Raw genomic sequence first — 20480 nt, 5'->3', positions numbered from 1 at the left:
GGCCACAAGATGCCTTTTTCTTTTACCCAGTCAAAATGTACAGCAAGTAAATCATTCTGCATCATTTGCTTTACCCACAACATACTTAATAGGAGAACAGTAATAATAATGGCCAGTCTTCGCAAGCGAAGATCCGGGGAAGGTCTTTCCACCTTCCAGCCTGCGCATTGGATTTTTTAGGTGAGACACAGTGTGCGCGGAACTGAGCCCACCCTTTAATCCTAAGGTTCATCTGCCGGGGCCAAGCGAGCTTGGACGGTGGCAGTGAGGTCCTCAGGACGTAGGTGGGTTGCCTTTAAGGGCTAACGAGCCCCACCTGCCCGGGAGTGGCCCTGACTGGGAATCGAACCCGGGTCTCGTCGGTGACAGCGCCGCGCCTTTACCACTAGACCACCAGGGGCTCCAGGAGAACAGTAGTACTGAATAAATTAACATTATTCTTGTGCTCCAAAGTCTTACAGGATCAGCTAAGAAATCCATCGAGGGAAGGAAAACAGAACCAGGCAGAATCTCTCTTATCAGAAGAGCCAGGGATCTGAAAATAAAAGAAAATAAAAATCCAAACCAGTATTAGATTACATCATTTTCTAAGTGAAGTTTCCAATGCTGTTATATACTACTGGGAAATATTTTAGGATTTAATAATATCGTAAGCATGCTATTTTAAAGACAAATAAAAAAAATAAAAAAAAATAATTATAAACAAAGGGATAAGAAAGAGGGATGAGGAGAATGACTTCAGAGTTCATTCTTTCACTTCCCAAAATTACTGTACTACATAATATGGAGATACTTTAAAAAATACAATTCTAAATAAATTCTATACCTGCACTCTGTTGACTTCGGGGGCAAAATATAAGGAAAAAGAAGTTCAGTAAGTTTTCTTAAGTAGTGAAGTTCATCTCTTCGGCTTCTCAAAGCAACATGGAGTTCTGGTCCATATTCTTCTAAAGCAGCCTGTTGCAAAAATTCTGCATTTTTTACTGAAAGTATAAAATAGTATTACAAGTTGTTTCAGCTTTTCCTTACTGCGAAACAAAAGGCAATTGCTTTTCATTTGAGCTAAAATGTAAATAGTACATATACAACTGCCAAAGGGATAGAATGTTGAAACTTTACGAAAGAACCTTGGCTTAGACTTTAAAGCCTGAGTATGTAAAAATAAATCCTCACCCTGAAATAAGAATTCCTTCACCAAACAATTGCAGTTTTGCATGGTATCCAGAATGTTTACTCATCTATAATTATTGAAGAAGTAATTTTCAGCTGCTACTTCACAGATCAGCCCTTAGGAAACAAGTCTTTTCCTTTAAAACACTGAAGAAAATGCCTATGTTTTCAATGCTCTACATTTAAAATTCAGTTCTTTGCTGCTAAAGAAAAATGTTTCCCACTCCTTGGTAGAAATCAAAGGAAACATGAAATTTGGGGTAAACAGCACTGCTAGATTATCTAGTATCTTGACAGTGTTGTTGTGCCACAAAAGACATCCAACGTAATTATGCTATGTCTCATTATTCATGTTATTCATTACCCACTACTCACAGAACCAATGGCATATATTTATGGATATCAAGCAGAAGTTTTGAGGGAAGGAAGAAAAGTTCATGAAGTTCATGACTCCAGTTAAAGTAAACATCCATGCTTAAAAGTTGAATGAAACCACATTTAGTAGATACAGCACTGTGGAACACAGCCAGCGAAAAAAATAAAGATAACAACAGCAAGTGTTTCCACACATTCCTTCAAAATGCAGTTTTAATACAATTTTTATATTAGACTTGTAAAGATACTTTTACTTGGATAATAATTAAATATGCTACTGGTCAAAGCCTCTCCACGGCTTACAAACATGAACCTAACTTTTCAACATACTGATCAACTCCACTAATGCAGATGTGAAATCATTCTACCTGTGAGTTAGAGTTACAGTAAGTGCACAGACGTACAAATGCATACAAATACTTTCATCTGTAACTGCTCTTCTGGAATGTAAAGGAAAAACTTCAAGAAGCACTGGTAAATGACCTTGAATGATGTGAATAGACAGAACACATTCCTGTTTACCATAAAGAGACAGAAATTTAGTATTTTCAATGTGGGAAATAAAACTCAAAACATAGAGTACAAATATGTACTGCAACTTTATCCCTATCTGTCTTTGCAACCATCAAAAGAAAAATGCAAGAGGATCACTATTTTATTTTAAAAGAAGGCATGAGGATGAAAAGATGTAGCACTATAATCTCAAACATGCATAAAGAAACATTCAAACTTGCCTTTTGAAATGGACAATGTATTAGGTCTTTACATTACCTTTTTGCCTGGCCTTGGCTATCACTTCAATGTGTTTCATTGCTGCCTTGAGCATCTTCTTTGTTACAACAGTTGGAATATCCACCTAAAGAATAGTTTAAAAATAAAACCAACATTGTTCTATTTTTTTCCTCAAAATTTATTACAGACAACTATCAATCATATTGATTTGCTTCTATGTCTCCATTCTAAGCAAAGAACAAATCATCAAGAAACAATTCATGAATTCTCTAGATGAACTGACAGTATGCTCATTCTTCTGGGCAAAGCACGTAACAGCATGCAGAACTCAACGCCATAAATGACACGGCTAACATATTTATTGTCAACTCATTCCCACTATAATTTTTCCATTGCAATACATACAGAAACACAGTGTGATTTCCGAGTCACAGGATATGAAGCCTAGTTCTGTGTGAAGATTTGACCACCAAGAAAAGCAACAAGTTAACTATGCTCTGCTTTTAGTACTTCTGTACCTTAGCACTGTGCAATCGTGTCCACAAGGACGAAAAGCAAAGAGTCCTCCTACACACATGCAGAAAAAATGTCACAGCTCAGGTGATGGCAGAACCAAAAGATAATTTGAGTTATAGAGTCAGGATAACCATTACTGCCAACAATGGCACCATGTGATCATGAGCCAAAAAACACGTGTGACTTGATCAAGGATTGTATTACGGTCCTGCATTTAAATTTTCTTTGATGGTTAAGAAAATAAAAGAATTACAGATCAATTCAGGCACACATGGACCTTGGGATTTCTTAGCCCTACTCCAAGGAGGCTCTGATTAGGGTGCTCAGGGCTGTATCAATCCTAGTGCTGAAAACCTCCTGGGATGAAGACAGTCACCTCCTCCAGGCCCAATCATCTTGGTGGCCCTTGGCTGAACTAGCTCTGCTCACTAGTAAAGAGAAGCCCAAAACTGGATCAGTATCCTAGATATCATCCAAAGAGCATCAACTAAAGGCAGATAATTACTTTCCCTGACTGTCTCTGCTCCTGTTAATACAGCCCAGGATGCTGTTGGCATTGTCAGCTGCCACTGATGGCTCATATTCAGCTTCCAGCCTACCATGGGTAGCAGGTCCTTTGCAGTAAGCAGAGCTTCCCTCTGCAGCCAGTCAGTCCCCAGCCTGTACAGGTTCAAGGGGTTTCTCTTTATCCACTGCAGTGGTTTTCACTGAAACTCACCTAGAAATGGATTTACACTTTGCATGTTCTTTATTTTAAGAAAAAGACATCTCAGAGATGCAAAAACATACACTTAAAAATGTTCAAAATCTAAGACTTTTGAGTAAGTTTCTTTCCTAACAGAATTTGTTCCTCTTCCATATAGCATAAAAGTGCTTCTTACCAGACAGGGAAAGAGACAGTCAAAGGCCACCAGAGCTGAGAGAAAAGTTGGGGGTTTATTCAGTTGTACAAGGAGAATATTACATATTCCTGCACACTCACCCTGAGGTGCATAGCTATGATCTGGCCTGGCCAGCCCAGATAAGCCAATAAAATTGATTAGAACTGCCTAAAAGTAAGGTCAGCTCCTATTTACAAGCAGGTAAGGAGGAACTTCTGCTTAGCAACGGAAAAACCCTGTCTTTTGTGCCTCATGTTTCAACAGTAATTTCTGTAAGTCAGGAGTTTCCTATGGAACACAGGGATAGGGCAGTGTTTATTCCTGCAGAAGTAAGTCAAAGAGTACATATTATCGACACCGTGGTAGACACTGGGAATGTCTGACAAAAGCTTCAGTCAGACACAGGGCTACCTATACCTCACTGTATAAAGGGAAACCCTTTCCTTTCCCTTCAAAACCCATAACCAACCCAGAAATGGACACCACAAGGAAAACCCACATTTGAATCATTTCAGTATACACTTAAGAGCTGACTAGCCTGAAGTGCTTGTTGGCTCATTCAACAACCATGCCTCAAAAAAAATCCACCTAGGAAGCTTTAAACAGAAAACAAAAGCATGTTTTTCACTGAAGCAATTCGTAATTTTACATCTCAATTCAGAAGTAGATTTATTGCCAAAAAAAATTATAAAGATATAACCTAAAAAGAGGAAAAACAGTCTGTTTTTTCTTATACAATTCTTCCTTGATTTCAACACTTCATCTCTATTAGCCAGAACTACTGCTTTCAAGCATTTAGTAATAAATCCACATCGAAGTACAGCTGCTTAGCAGAGGTATATAACTACTTTATTTTGCAACTGGTGATGAATTTCTCCTCAAATGAGGCTATAAAGGACAGAATATCAGAGCTGAAAGGCTATAAAACATTGTTGTAACCCCTCTGAGCTAACTGACTGAAGCTTTAAACTAGGAATCCTGAAATGACACAAAGTTTGTACTGTATTTGCAACTTGCCAATCAACTCTAATTTCTACACACAGCATTTTTCATAGTATATGCAGCACAACTGTTAATTGAGGCCATCTGAATCTGTATGTGGGTGTGTGCACACACAAAAAACACTTAAGCAGCAGGAAAAAAGCATGAGCTGAAAAATATAGTATAGTGTGAGACACCACGCTTCCCTGCATGGCTGAGCATGCCAAGTTTCAATTTTGTTCCATAACAGAAAGTTTCTATGAGTTTATTTTTGCTTGAGGTATCCCTACCACTTCACACAGAGACAAAATACATTATATTATTCTGTAGAATGCATACAAATAAATCTAAATATTTTTAAAGAACACTGCATTTCTGTGATTACCTTAATTTTGTAGGTCCCCAGACAGTGCTTAATACTTGCACGTATCTTGAGTTTTTGTAGCACATATACAATACCAATATACATAGAATTGAAGGTATTAACATTTAAATCATTACTTTCAAAGGCAGATATGGTAAATTAGCACTCTACTTAAAGAAGCTGTAGCTGATCTAACACTATTAATATGTTATTACATAATTTTCTGAGTCAACAACAGATTTACAAACAGTGCAACTAACACCGGCATGTATTAGAACTCCAAACTGATTTTTAAGAACTTAAATTTTCACTTCGAGAAAGATCTACTCCACTTCCACTGCACTGTCTGTGCTACACGGACACTCCCTAATCTCCTCCCATGTTCACTTTAAAAAGTAACATGCCTCAGTTAGAATAAACAAGAAAGTCATCTGGATTTGATATATAACAAGGACAAATTCAAGCTGTTGATCAGTTATGACAGAGTACACGTACAACTTGTAGCTCAGGAAATATTGCTGTTACTAGGGTGGGGGAAAAAAGACACATAGTTATGGCAGTGGCTCCAACAGACAGGCCAGCACTGAATAATTCTGGAAACTGAGTTACCAACTCTTGGTGCTTATAACAGCCAGAAAGTCAGAAGCAGTTTGGGTAAAACAGAGTTGAAGCACTTTACCAGAAAACAGAATGCATGTGCTAATAGATTAAACACAGTAAACAAAAACTTTTGCATTCAGGATGCTTTTTAAGAATTGCATTAATATAAGAACCATATCTATTTTAATTCTTCTAGTAAGATGTTCACCTAATGACAGTCTATTCTTTATAGACAATGTAAGGGCCTTATCTTCATTTTAGTAAGTCAAGCAAGCAGAAGCTACGAGACAGATACACTGCTAAACATTTTTTAATCAGTCTTTTTCAATAATTCTCAAAATTGTTTTCACTTGGATTAAGTCACTAAAAGAAAGCTAAAAGACCATCACAAGGTTTTAATAATGCATTGCTCTGGTGTAAGAAATATACCCATTTGCAAGAACTGGAGAATGGTTTGGGTTGCAAGGGACCTTCACAGATCACTTATTCCAACCTCCTGCTGTGGCAGGGACATCTGTCACTAAAACAGGTTGTTCAAAGCCGTGTCCAAATGGATGTTGAACACTTCCAATGAGGAATCTTCAGAGATGGTTTACAACCAGGAATGGGATAAGCTCCAGAAGGCGGAAACAGATACCATGAAGACCTAAGTGGTTAGAAGTTGTCTACACTCTCTGTAAGACTGACCTTGAAATCACTGTTTTTAAAAAATTAATGAACTCACCACAGATCAATATCAATTACTTCTGATGAAAAAACCAATGTGGAAACCTTTAAGTTGCCTTACCTTGTGAATTCTCCGAACTAACACAGATGCAAAGAACCGCAGTGTGGCTCTCAGTTCATCCACTGAGGATTCATCATCAGTAATATTTCTGCAGCGTTGTAAAGCATGCCATGTAAAAAACCAGAATAAAATGCATTTCTACTAATCCAACCACAATAGATTTGGCACTGTTAGAAGCAGGAATAAGACATTCAACAGTGATACTTCAACTGGTATTAATTGAAATGAAAGTAACCAGAAAGTAAGCAGTCATCTATTCAAGGAAAATAGAAAATAGTGGGAACAGCATTCCTGTTATGTCTGTGCACACAGTGGCTTGAGAAACATGTCATCAAATTGGAATGATATACCAGAGTTCCTGCTCTCATATATTACCTGTGTGATTTTGACTGAATAAAATCTAACTTAGTTTCTACATATGGAAATGTATCGTTATTCAGTGGCATAAAGGAAACTGAACTGAAATTATTTAAAGTGGTTTCTGCTTGGAAACAAAGTAGAATTTAAATAGATTTCCAGTTAGCCTTTCAGGACCATTTTGTCGAAATATCACCTAAACTTTTTATCCAGCTTGCCAGTTTCCATATGTTGCAATAAAGTATGGTCAGTGAAAAATCATGGCAAAAATAATTCAAAGCTGATTAAGGAAGAAAAATACCTAATTTCATGACTTTTTTGGGAAACTGAATGAAAACGGAAAATACGCTAAGTGTTAGATGTAGAAAATACAACTAAACAGAATGGGGAAAAAGACCATGATAACAGCATTCCACAAAATGCAAGTGAAAACTCAAAAATCTACCTACCAGCAGTTAACATGAACATTAGAGTATGACTAAAGATATCGGTAAAACTGCAGTATAACAACTATTAACAGCTGAGCAATGACACAACAAAGAAAGTCACATCCAACTTTACTTAATGACCACATGCAAGAGTCATCACATTTTTTGGTAACGAATGCGTATGTAGTAAGTACAAATATTATCTGTGTCAAAAAATCACTGCAAGCAAAACCAGGGTATTTAAAAATAATAATAATAAAAAAGCATAAAACATCATTTTACATTATTCAGCACCCAATTTTTTAAAGCAGTGTTAGGCTGGCTTATATAGCATTCAAATACATGTTGAAGATCAACTGCTAGGTACAGATACCAGTGACCTGACAGTCAAACTATGCAACTAATTGCATGAAAAGACACCTCAAAGAAAGCAGCCTGGCATAAGAAACATAACCATCCTCCAACAGCTAATCATATACAGATATGAATACTGTTGGGGAAAGTTTGGTTTGCTTTAAGATCAGCAGCTGACATTTTAGAAACAATATGGTTAGCACTGTCAAAGGGATTAGCACTGCCAAGGGATTAGCAAACAAACTGTATTACTATATTACTAGTATTTGACAGACAGAAGATACATGAAGTAATTTGGACTAAAAAGTTGATATTTTATTGACACTTGGATAACCAGTATCTTGGCTAGCTCTACTTGGATATGACTTTATGTCACGTACTGTCACAACGTGCCTTAGGTTTCCAAAGACTTTCTTTTAATCACCAGCAGAGTAAAGACTGGTGAGAAAAACATCATGAACCTGTAAAACCTCAAATCCCTAATGACACAGAGGAAGGTCCAAATAACTTGCTCAGAAATATTTTAAAAATTAGCTGCATTTCCCCAGAACTTTAGAAATGATTTAAAACCACAACTGTCAGTGTAACAGAGAGATGTGCTAAAAGAAAAAGGGTCAATCTTAATTGTAAACATTTACAGAGACTAACGCCTCAAGAGAGATACACCCAACTGCTATTGCATGCAGTCTTACAGAATCTACTTACAAATGAAAATCATACATAAATACTGAAGTGATTTTTTTTTCTCTGTGTGTCAATTATTCTTACAAAATTTGGCTAACTCCTATCAAAAAGATGTAGAAAGTAAGCTGCAAGCAAGTAAAAACATAAAACTATGGTTTGTAGCTCAACAAAAATTCTGAATTTTTCTTGCATTACTTGCATTTAAAATATAAGCAGCTCCATATGTGAAAACACTAGGTTTAGTCACTATCAAATACAAATGTTTTCATAGTAATGTGTTACAAAAATGTGGTAATTACTGAGTTCTATCCTAATCTGAGAGAAGTGGAGTTACAATAGCATCAATGACCAAAAAATTCACTAAGCATAGAGCAACTCTTTCGAACTTGACACTCTCCTATTTAAAATGAGATTGGTATAAGCAAGATATTACAGAGTTTCACTGTACAGCACAGAGCATAAACAATAGACTCAGACCAGTGTTTTGTAGCTCTACAAACTTGGATTACTATGCTCTATTCGTCTCATATAGTTAAAAAAAATTCTTAAAACAAATATTTAAATATAACCAGTATGAATATTTTGACAAATACCAAACAAAAATGCACAGAGGTATAACCACCTATTTCAGTAGAGTTCACTGGATTTTAAGTACTAATTCTCACCCCCTTAAAGTGATCCAAATTTAGGAATGTTTGTCTTTAAACTTTGAGCTGGTAATAAAATATTCCAAATTCTTACACAGTTCATTAATGAAACAAACATAAAACATATTTTTTTCTGACATAGCACTTTGTTTCTTGAGCAATAAATCTGTGATTTAATCTTGTAACATACACTTCTGGTAAACACTACACTTCCCAGACTTCTGAGTGAGATGTATCCTGGTAACACTGATGCCGCTGATGCCAAGAGAGTGACAGGTGCTGCAAGACAGCACCAGCTGGCACAAGACCAAAAATGACCACGATATATATATATATTTATATATATATTTATAAAAAAAAAAACAGGTAACTTTTGCACAAATTCCATTCATGGGAAAGGGAGGCAATTAGCATAAGGAATTATGCCCAGACTTTTTTGCAAGCGAAAGCAGCAAACTGTTTTACCAGCTGAAAAGCATGAATTGCCTGCTGGTGGTTACCAAACTGCACTGCTAAATAAGGATGGTCTGGATGCAAAGGTTTCTGATTTGGCTCTGTGAAGAATTATCCTGAGTCAGTGAGGTTTGTTAGTTCAGAAAAAACATGTCCTGAATGCAAAAGTCCTTTGTCCTGAGCGAGCCAAACTTTGCAAACAGTGCAGGTACAGCTAAGCAGGAAAATTCATAACTGACACGCTCTACCTCAAACAGTGGCACACAGACACACAGTTCAGGCCTCCCTGCACAGCTGCTGCTGGACACACAGAGGCACAGAAAACACCTGAATGTCTAGATGAAACAGGACCAGACCTGGCATTACTACTGTTAAACTGAAACCAGGAAGCCTGTCAGGAACAAGTTGTTTCCTCTAAAATTACTCAGATATCACTGCACTCAGTGTAGGTCACCAAACTCCCAATACTTCAGGTTCATGGGAAGCTTAGTAGGTTTAATCAGCACAGTGTGATTTTATGTACCTAGTTCAAAACCTGGAGGTGCAGCCAGGCAAAACTAAAGGCAGTGCAGAAACACCTTTACTGTTCACCAGAGAACAAGACGTAACAGAATCTAGGCAGGTTGGCTCCCTACCAAGTACATTTTACACTGCACTTCTAACTGTGCATATTACTACCCCACTAGATGATGTATTCCAGATTTCCACTGCCTTGGATGCCAGAGAGGTAAGTAATTGGTGGAAGCCAAGTTTCCCTCTTAGTCCATAACAAAGACATTGAAGACACTTTCCACCAGCCAAGAAAAAACTATTTTCAAATTACAAAATACAGAAGATGGCTGCCTTACATTTGTTTCTTTATCAAACCACTCAATAGAAAATGCTCTAGTTTTCTGTACTTTGAAAGTTTAAAACCTTGAGGTTTCCAGCGTGAACACTCACATACATGGTGCTAAAGCTCCCTCTGCTGTTTGCATTAGCAGTGAAATTTTACACTTCAGCACATTCATCACACCAAGTTAGAAGTGAGGCATGCAGGTATTGGCCACGATCAAAAACCAAAGAGGCAAGTAAGTCTGCCCAGAAAATTTTAGATCCCTGAGACATGAAAAAAACCTGCATAGAGTAAAATAAAGTATATATTTTTTAACATGAACTGAACATTTCCATCCAATGAAAAAGTCAAATTCAGAATTAAGACAAGACGTTGTTTTAACACATTAATTCCAGCATGAACAATTAGAAATATTTTCATATCTTCTTACAAAGTACTGCAAAGTATTACTTACAAAGATACATGGGGAAAAAACACAAATAAACAAACAAATAAATAAATAAATTAGCCATAGTCTTTTCTTTATTCACTGTTTTAAAGTTATTTACACAGTACTATTCTATTCAGTGCAACATAACCACTCAGTCTTGAAACTCAGCAAATCACCAGATGATCTCCAAGACTTGGCCACATGTATTCAAAGTGCCTTTTCTATATTTATTGGAAGTGGAATTTTTGACTTTTTAAAGACCCTGTGAAGTAATTTATCTATTTTTAAAGGCAATATGATAGATCAGTATGCTTCTAATCTGGAAGTAAATTTCGAGGGGGGGGAGGTTTTATGCAGGTTTTAATCAATCCATACTTACTTCCAAGTAAGAGTTATTAGAAAATAAACACTACAAAACGGTTTGTAATGAAATACAAATTTCAGAACCATCTCTATCATACCTAAATTGTTAAAAGATCTGTTCTATTCTGCTAAGAGACAATAAAATGATGAAACTGTAGCACTCACAAGTATGCTTTATCTTTCACTAAAGGAATGTTTATTTTCAGGTGACTATTTCTTAAAATGATTGACAAATATTTATGATATTAAAAAACAGCAAGCTTTAGGTAAAGCTCGTACCTGTACCATGGATAAATAAAGTTTTCCAGCACCAACTCAAGCACCTGTGCAGAACAAAGACAACCACGTTACAAAATGAACAGTTTACTATAAATCACAAAAAACCCCACAAACACCTTCCAAAACTCACAGGGTATAATTCATATATCATAAAACTTTAACATATACATGTGTAAGTTGCGGTCTTACTGTGATATCAACTATTCTGCATCATAATCAGTACTTTGGGCAAATAGCAACAAAGTGGTGGTTTCATCAGATACCAAGAAGAAACACCTGCCACTGGTACTATCAGTAACACTAAGCACAGTGCCATGGCTGCTGTCAGGCAAATGCTATGAAACACGCAATCTTACCTCAAACAGCCCTTCTCTAATTTTTCAGAACAGTCCCTGTTCTTTTCTAATGAAGCACAGAGTATCTCTCAGGCACAGTTACCCATCCTACACTAACACTTATGTCCACCCTTTTTCATCCAAACCTCCACCTTTTCCTGCTCTCCCCCACCCTCAATGTAGGACAATCCTGTATGCTCACCGCTCAAAGCAAGCAAAAGAAGGGTCACAAAAAGCCATTCCTATGAAAGTCATCTATCTTTCTCCATATCCTGTATCACAACTTTCAACAAAGCCTGCCTTATGGTCCAGTCATCACTTGAAGTCCTAACCAGAGCATTTCTCAAAGTCCTTGTCCTACATGCATCCTCACAACATCCCTCTGTTCTGTTCCTAGTCCCTGTATATCCTACCTACATGGATCTCCGTAGAAAAATCTTTTCCAACCTTTGCCTCAAACCTGCTCAACACAGGTCAAGCCTGTGGTTGCCTTTTCCATGCCAAAAAACCTGGGTTAATCAGGAAGAACCAGAATTATTGCAGTCACGGCACAGGCACGCCCTGGTTCAGTTTGGCTTTTAATGTGACAGAAGAAGGGGGCAAAGGAGGTGACAGTCCCTGTTCAACCAACACACTGCCACCACCACATACACCAGGTGTACTGCTCACAGGACTGCAGCTTTGACACCTCTCCTTACATCTACACACAAGCGTCAAGTACCAGTCACAGTCCTTGCACCCTGATTAGCAAAATGAAAACTTTACAAGGGAAGGAAAACCATCAGACAGTGTGAAGGAAAAAAAACGTGAGGGAGCAGAGAGAAGGATGAAATTTTGAGATATCCCCTCCTTCACTATAACCCCAAGATATTGCCTACACTACCTTCTCCTGTCACAAACTACCCCTTAATCTGAATCACTGCTTTAGAGATCGGTTTGTCCCCAGCAGCATCAGTGCTAATCAGAGTAGTAAAACAGAATATATGTGTTGCTATGTGAGGCTGCTGTGCCACATTCCATAGAAGGAAAAGTTCTGCAAAGCCACTATGTACAAAGAAAAATGTAAAATCTGTTTGAAAGGAAAGTTGAATGTAACAGCTGATATAGAAGTGTCATTTATGAGAATAAGTGTTACTCTTCTTACAAGATCTGCTGTTGCACTCATTCACACAGTATGCACTGCAAGAATTCAAGACTTCCTAAATTTATGCTATCTTTAGGGCACTACATGACTCTGCTCCTCTCATGATTATAAAAGCACACTCAATAAAAAGCACACTCCAGCCTTTTTAATCCCTCTCAATTCTTCAGACTTGAGCAGCTCATGAATGAATACTCTTTTTCTGTCTTCACCACTAAGAATATCACCTACTCAAATTTGATAAGACACTCTCCCTTTTCCAGTTGTTCCATTCCACTGTTCCTACCTCTTTCTAGAGAAATGTTTTCCAGTTTGGGATAACTTCAGATGTCTGTGTTGTGGACCATACAAAGTCATCAGTGTCTTTTGTCCTATCTACATGCTATATTATCCTATATTATGTGCTAAAGCAGTAACAGATCTTGAAACTGTAATACCATCATGTGTTAATGACGGGTGGCGAAGTTAAATGTTGTGTCATGTCGTCTTCTGTCATCCTCCTCCTGCCCAATCTCATATTTCCATTAAGAGCAGGGTGGAAAGGTGGGGGTAGATGACAACCTTCTTTGGAAGTTTATCTTCAGACAACAGGAAGGAGATCACATCCAGCTCCAGTAAGCAATCACAGGCCACTGGCCTTAGGAACACATTAGGCCACTCAAATAAATTTCCCTGATGCTTTCCATAGCACGGCCAGTACATCAGCCAACAATTTACTCCACAGAAATCTCAGTCTCGCAGGTATTGCAATATTATTTTCGTTCATACAGAGTTTCTAATAAAATAAACCTCTTTCAAGGTTCAAAATGCAGACTCTTTTAAAAAAAGTGCCTTACAAAAGCAAAGGCCTGCAAAAAAATCCATACAATGCATCCATGTATTAAAGGAGCCCTTTTCTTCCTTCCTCCGCTTTTGCTCTGTGCCTCCCCCTCAGGAGCAACAGCAGCAGAGCATCTGTTTGGAGCAGAAAGTGCACTTGAACAGCCCTCAAGCACAAGACTGTACTCTAAAGTAATACAATGCACTCCTCTTGATACAGTTTTCTTCATCCATGGCTACTCCTTTGGAACTGAAAGCCTGTCCATCGAGCTTTACACGCAGGTGTCACTGCAATTCAGTTCATCAGCTGCTAACATAACTTATTGGCCTCTCTTCCCCTACAGTCTAGAGGCCTCTGAAGCCATCAGCATAATGTTTTCCAACAGTGAGAGATCTCATCCTTACTGCTAGCTACGCAAAACACACATGGTTGAAATTCATCTTCCCGTGGTTATTAAATAAGCAAGAAAAATAAAACAAGTGCATGACCCTTCCCACTCTGGACAAAGTCCTCTTGAGAGATGGAGATGTTTGTATTAACTGAGTTCCAGGTGAACCATTTTACAGACTTGCCAGTGTTTCTCTTCCACAGCCACACTGTAAGGGCAGGCTTTATAGTACTGCTTCCACGAGACATGGCCATGCAGATAATCCCACAAAGACCCAGACAGCAAGCACAGAGACAGACAACTAACTCAAAATGCACTTGGAGTCCACCTATTCCTAGTCTTGCTATCACAAGGCAAGACACGTTCTATTAGAACTCAAGTTATCTATATGGCCTTAAAAAAATGTGTGGACACACAGAAAGCAGCCCCTATTTGCACATGGCATGGTAGAAGCAGTTGGGTATAATGCTCCATTGCACCAAGGTGCTGTACAGAAGTTAAAACAGAGCCATGGAGTGAAATCCTCCCTACTACAAAATACAAGCACTCAAGGAATAATAAGCCACTGACTGCCACTAACTGGATTTCAAGGCATGCAATCCATACTGTTTCCCCTTGAGCATTCCAGGCTCTATCAGTGTAATTCTGTAAGACAGAAAAAAAACCTGTCACATTATCCATTGCACTTCCATAAAGCATTGGGAAAGCAGGACATGTGCACCCACTCCCATTCTTAGCAACACCAACAGTATTACTCAAGCTCAATTGCTCACACTACACCATGCCAATAAAGTAGATGGGACATCTCTAAGAATGACAGCTAATGATAACCCATTTCCCTGTCTGTATATTATTTTAAATACAAATGATGAGTCATTTTTTTTTAAAATACAAATGATGAGTCATTTCATTTGAAGCCAACCTATTTTCAAGCATTTTGCAAAATTACTCTTTCTACTTTGCGTGGGCAGCTTTAAATTGGAAAGAGAGTACAAGTGTAAAACCAAATGCAGCAGTTAACAATATAAGCAGCAGCTGCAGAAAAAAAAAGAAGAAGAAATTATTTTCTAGAATGCACTGCAACACTGCAAGCTAGTCAGTCTTTGCTGCTGAGACAAGCTTTCTGGCACTGCCACACAGCTGACCCCAGCTATCAGAAGGAGGAACGTAGAGCAGAGTGATGACTGAGTCAGTAGCAGGTCAAAACTACCAGGCCACATCAGAGTGGAAAGGAGCAATAAACCACAATGACAATTATAAAGCCTTAAAAGACAGTCCAACTAGATAGCTGAGACCACTTCTTGAGAGTGGAACAAGCCATTCCCAATAAAAAAGCATGCAGCCCATTGTGCTGCTGAAAGAGGTCAGGAATGGCAAAGAGTACGTTCAGACAGTAACTGATTTCTTGTCATGCATTTTTCCATTTCTAACTTTTAGAAAAGAAAAAAAATTCTAGTCCCATAATCGAGTCAAGAACCCAAGAACTTAAGAATTAAAAAAAAAAAACAAACCACAAACAAAACTGTGAGATCAAAAGACAGCAGCACCTTGATCCAGTAGGGCATTTATTTCATGACACCAATCAAGAGTAGCTGAGCAGCTTTCCACAGATTTGACTGCAACCATCACTCACATAGCAAAAATGAGATTGTAAGGAAAAAGATGAGTTCATTAAGAGAACAACAGAATTAAATTCTCCTCTATGCAATCTGTAGCACCTGGACTATAAACAAACATAAAACTGACCAACAGAGATCATGTCCTTATTCAAAAAGAAAGAAAACATTGAAGAAACATAACACTAAATGGATTAGAAACTGGAAACAAAATCACACTTAGGTCACTGCATTATTTTTGTGCAGGATACAGCCCACACTATACAATATTGGTAGATGCATGGTTGAGATAGTTTAGAGTTCAGCTGGGGGGAACATCCAAGCACAGATTTTAATTCTTCTTCTAAACCACGTACAGCAGCTAGATAGCCTAAAGGTTGCAAAAGATTAAGAATTTGCGAAGTGCAACAAACTGCCATCACAATTCAAAGGAGAAAAAAATCCATACTTGTAAGAAAATCTTGGACTTCTGATTTGAGTGTGTACTAAATTATTCTGAAAGCACTTGAAAAAACAAGCATAAAGGTTATACAACTGGTTCAAATTAGAAACATTTGGAAATGAGAGTATTGCCAAAATTCTTCAACCTACAAAAGAAGAACTAGAAAAACTAATAGATTATAAACAAAATCCCAGAATTATTCCAAGTACTTGAAGAATCTGCTTTTTAGAAGTAGGTTGCACTGGGCACTCCTTTAGAATCTAATTAATCCTAATTCAGTTCACACTGTATCAGCTTCTCTCTAATGTAAGACTAACCCACAAAAGAAAGTAAGAGCAGTCTCTTCTTCCAACCTGAAGCAGGCTATCTAATTCCAGGTCAGCATTACATACTGCATCCTCAGAGCAGATGGTCAAGAGGAACAGGGTGTGGGCAGAACCCTTGCCATCCTTTTAACCAGTTGAGAAGAGCTGCAGTGAGGAACAATGCAAAGAAATTTCTCATTCCAAATAGTATCTGCCCTACACAGCTGATAATAGTGGCTCAGACTGCTTTTTGTGGGACGTTGAAGAGGATTACCCTGGCTCTCTGCCCGAAGGAAGGCACAGAACTCAGGTCTGGTACTTCCCTCTAGTTAAGCACACAAAGATAAAGGAATGAGAAACAAGGCATAGATACACAAAAGCCACGTGTACAATGCTAAATAAAGCAGGGCCTGGGACACGCCACCGAAGTATGAAGTAAAATTAAGAAAAGCTCACTGCTTTGGTAAAGGCAGAATTACAGCAACAGCAATCAAATACAAAATGCCAAGGGGTGGTAACACATTTTAAAGATCAGTCTTAGAAGATAACTATGGTATCTACTTGTATCCCTTATGAATAAGATACTACAAACAATCTCGTTAGCATTAAATTCCCATTTAAGCTACAGAGGAAAATTTCCAGTTATTCAGCATTTGACCACATCCTTTGGTACACTGTCACATATATTTGGTACCCAAAATTCTAAAAATGTTGCATGCATAGAACTGTTTATTTTATATTCTGTTATTAAAGTAATAGTTGACTGAAATGGTATTCAGCAATACTGTCATTTTAATACACTTAAACTTATTTAAAAAAATAACAGAACAAGTCATTTAAAAGAATAAATGTTCACTTCTGAAATGGCAGAGGAAGTCACTTCATTAAACTAAACGAAGTCAGCAAGTTGTTACGTGTCCTTTTTTAAAAGCATTCCTCAATTGTCCATCCCTCCCTTCCTTTAAGGTTTTTATTCTTCTCCTATTCCTGCAATGGTCCATGCCTGCGACCCAATTAGGCAGAGGTAACTAAAGTGATAGCTTACACCACAAACACATGCAGCTTTGACTTCATAAACCATGTTGTTAATTGCAAGAACTGACATGCAAAAATCTTCTCGCTTCTGGTATGCCAATTGTTCTTCCTCCTGCCACAGAACTCCGAAGCTGGAATTCTAAATAAATGGATATTGAGGTACATACATGCTTGTGTATTTTCCTAGCTTTAAAAAACAACTAAAACTTATCTGTTTAGCTGCCAGTATATTCCATCAACTACCAACCAAGGGGAAAAAAACCCCAAACAAACGACCAAAAAAAAACCTGCTCTTCAGATAGCTCCTTTCTAAGAGATTAGAACAAAATAAAATTCCAGATTTATACCCTTATTAAAAATATATCTATGCTATTCTTCCTAGAGTAAATCCACTGATTTCTTTTTTTTTTTAGACAGATTTTGTTACTACTTTGCCTGATCAGTTTAAATAAACGGATAGAATCATAGAATGGTTCAGTCTGAAGAGGACCTTAAAAATCATATCGTTCCAACCGCCCTGTCATGAGCAGGGACACCTGCCCACCACTAGACTTGATTGCTCAGAGCTCCACCCATCCTGGCCCTAATTACCTCCAAGGATGGGGCATCCACAGATTCTCCGGGCAACCTGTTCCAGTGCCTCACCATCCTCACAGTAAAGAATTTCTTCCTAATATCTAATCTAAACCTACCCTCTTTCAGTTTGAATTCATTCCACCTTGTCCTGTCACTACATGCTCTTGTAAACAGCCTCTTTCCACCTTTCTTTTAGTCTCCCTACCATCACATTATCATCTTCATCACAGAAATTTTGTAGCTGGAGCAAATCATTTCTTACCCTCTACTCCAACAAGCCAAGCAGGGCAAAATTCTCAACTTTTCAAGAATTGTACACATTCAATTATAACTGTTCTTATAAATATTCTTCTACATTTAAAGAGACATTTCTTCTATGTTCTAGGTGCACTACCACACAAGCAGTCACATCCTGGTTAACAAGCACACCACCTCACCCCTCTGCTCCTGGCACATATTCTTTTGATTTGACTTTCACGTGGAGAAGTTAAAATACTTGGGAAGTACATCTGAGCTATCTACTGAACCAGAAGTAAAAGGTCTAAAAGACACGTAATAAAAACCCACAGAAGTCTAAGGTACTAAAGAAACAATATGCCAATTACCTCTGAGAGTGATGCATCGACCTTGGAAGGCACTTTCAGATCCAGCCATGGCTGATAGTTTTCCAGAAGCAATGTAGGTCTATAGGAGAGCATGGAAAAGTTTATGTAACAATAAGTAACTGAAAGTTTCCTACCACGATGTATAAAATGTCAGCAATACTAAGCTTACCAGTGCCACAGATGTAATTTACCTGTGCCTCTTGCATTTGACCTTGCCACATACAGCACAACTGTGACCCTGGGGAAACAGCTCTGGCAATTCCAACTGCTAAGAGAAGATACTTGGACAAGTTTACGTTCTTCAAAATGATAACTCTATTAATATATCGACACATTCATGAATTTCCTTTTAGAGTATATTACTACAGAGAGCTGAATAAAGACAATGTTGTTCTCCCAGCAGGAAAACAAGATAACAAGGCACTGTAAGAGAAACAACTGAACCAAACAGAAAAATCACTTCCACTGAAACAAAGTGTGAGGAGACAGGTATCCTTTCACATCTCATCTCCCCAGACATTAGTCAGTCTAATAACAGACCAGCTGGGATTTCTGCAAAACTTGCCTTACTCATAGCCTTGAACTACTGCAACTGTAATTTTTTAGTCCTATGAAATTCTATGCAAAACCATTTTAAGCTATAAAACAGCAGTTTGCTTTGGGAATGTTTTTCTTTTTGCAATGCAGTACCACTTACACAATTTTGATTACACTGAGCAAAGAAGACTCAGCACTGGCTTGCCAAAGGCATTTTTAGAAAAGAAAAAGTCTCAATAAAAGAGCAAACAATTACATCATTTCTCCACTACCTCAAATGCTCAAAACGTATTTATTTACAATTACTCAAAAGGTGAAATGAGCAAAGAACTAAACAACATCCATAAACACTCCCAACAACAAGCTTTGCAGCCATACCTAGATTTGATGGGGCTATGCAAAAAGGTGTGCTGAATCCAAAGTCTTAATCATCATCTATTTCCTATAAAACACCTATATCATTGGAGGACATGAGCTGTACCGATGTACATTATTTCTGAAAGCAGCTAGAATTACACAGGAATTGCTGCCCAGTGTAAATCCTTATCTTTAACGACTGCTCAGACATATTTACCTTGGGTTTATATTTTATTGTGAACAGAATATTGGGCAAGAGGGAATCCGGTCCTAAGGAACAGTAGAAGGTGACGACGCCCGCCACGAACGACCAGAAGATCATCAGGACGTGAAGATACCTTGCGAACACACAGGAAGGAAACATCACCGCGTGAGCGGCAGCGCCGCGCCGGGCCCGGCTCCCCCGCCGCGCCCCCTCGCTTACCGGTTGAGGAGGAGGGTGGCGGCGGCCAGCCCCAGGAGGAGGCAGCAGGAGAGCGGGTACTGCCGGCAGGTGTCCCGCAGCGCCTCGGTGCCCCGCAGCCGGCGCCGCAGCCGCCGCCCGGCCGCCCCCAGCCAGCCCATGGCGGCCGTGCCCGCGCGGCCCGGCCAGGCGGGGCCGCTTCCGCCGCCGGCGCCCCGTGATGGCGGCGCCGTGACGGGCACCGCGTCACAGGGCGCGGCTGAGGGGGCGGCGGCCGCGCAGCAGCACCGGGAGCCCAGGTCGCGTCTGTGGGGTATCCTGGCAGCAGCATTCCCACCCTCGGTGGCATTTGGAGCTGTGCGGCCTAACACAGGCTGCCAGGCGCTGTAAATAGGAGATCTCCGATGACGGAAAGCTTACCTAGTTATAAATACTCGGGTTCTGGGCGGCAAGGGGGCTCCCAGCGCCAAGCGGACAGAAACTGCTGCCTCTGATTATATGGTCTATATTTAGATGATGACTGAACTAAATCATTCAGAGACGCTAAAACCCGTATAAACACCTCTCAAACTTGGTAGCTGGTTGTAAAGAAAAGGAACTGAGTAGGGAATGTAACAAGACCCCACCTTAACATCAGTAGCGTACAAGGGTAAAACATTGAAAACAGAGATCTGGCATGTAGTT

General features: G+C 38.8%; 1 protein-coding gene across 5 annotated transcripts in view; it reads right to left on the bottom strand.

The window, feature by feature from the left end:
* SNX14 (sorting nexin 14) overlaps positions 1 to 20011 on the bottom strand; it is a 50733-nt gene extending 30722 nt beyond the window's left edge. For 2 of the 5 annotated variants that reach the window (XM_050316558.1, XM_050316560.1), the window contains exons 1-9: positions 19818 to 19977; positions 19611 to 19731; positions 18691 to 18764; positions 18500 to 18578; positions 11237 to 11280; positions 6407 to 6494; positions 2317 to 2401; positions 827 to 983; positions 460 to 535 (exon numbers count right to left, since the gene is read on the bottom strand). In XM_050316558.1, the coding sequence (XP_050172515.1) occupies positions 460 to 535; positions 827 to 983; positions 2317 to 2401; positions 6407 to 6494; positions 11237 to 11280; positions 18500 to 18578; positions 18691 to 18764; positions 19611 to 19731; positions 19818 to 19957 (864 nt within the window). In that variant the 5' untranslated portion in view covers positions 19958 to 19977. Of the gene's footprint in view, positions 1 to 459; positions 536 to 826; positions 984 to 2316; positions 2402 to 6406; positions 6495 to 11236; positions 11281 to 18499; positions 18579 to 18690; positions 18768 to 19610; positions 19732 to 19817 lie in introns of all 5 variants that reach the window. The other 3 variants (XM_050316559.1, XM_050316557.1, XM_050316556.1) reach the window with 3 other exon arrangements.
* Positions 20012 to 20480: the final 469 nt, after the last annotated feature.

The sequence above is a fragment of the Myiozetetes cayanensis genome, unplaced genomic scaffold, assembly GCF_022539395.1.
Source record: "Myiozetetes cayanensis isolate MyiCay16 unplaced genomic scaffold, myiCay2020 scf2-11, whole genome shotgun sequence".
NCBI lineage: Eukaryota > Metazoa > Chordata > Aves > Passeriformes > Tyrannidae > Myiozetetes > Myiozetetes cayanensis.
This window is presented reverse-complemented; position numbering and strand designations above follow the sequence as displayed.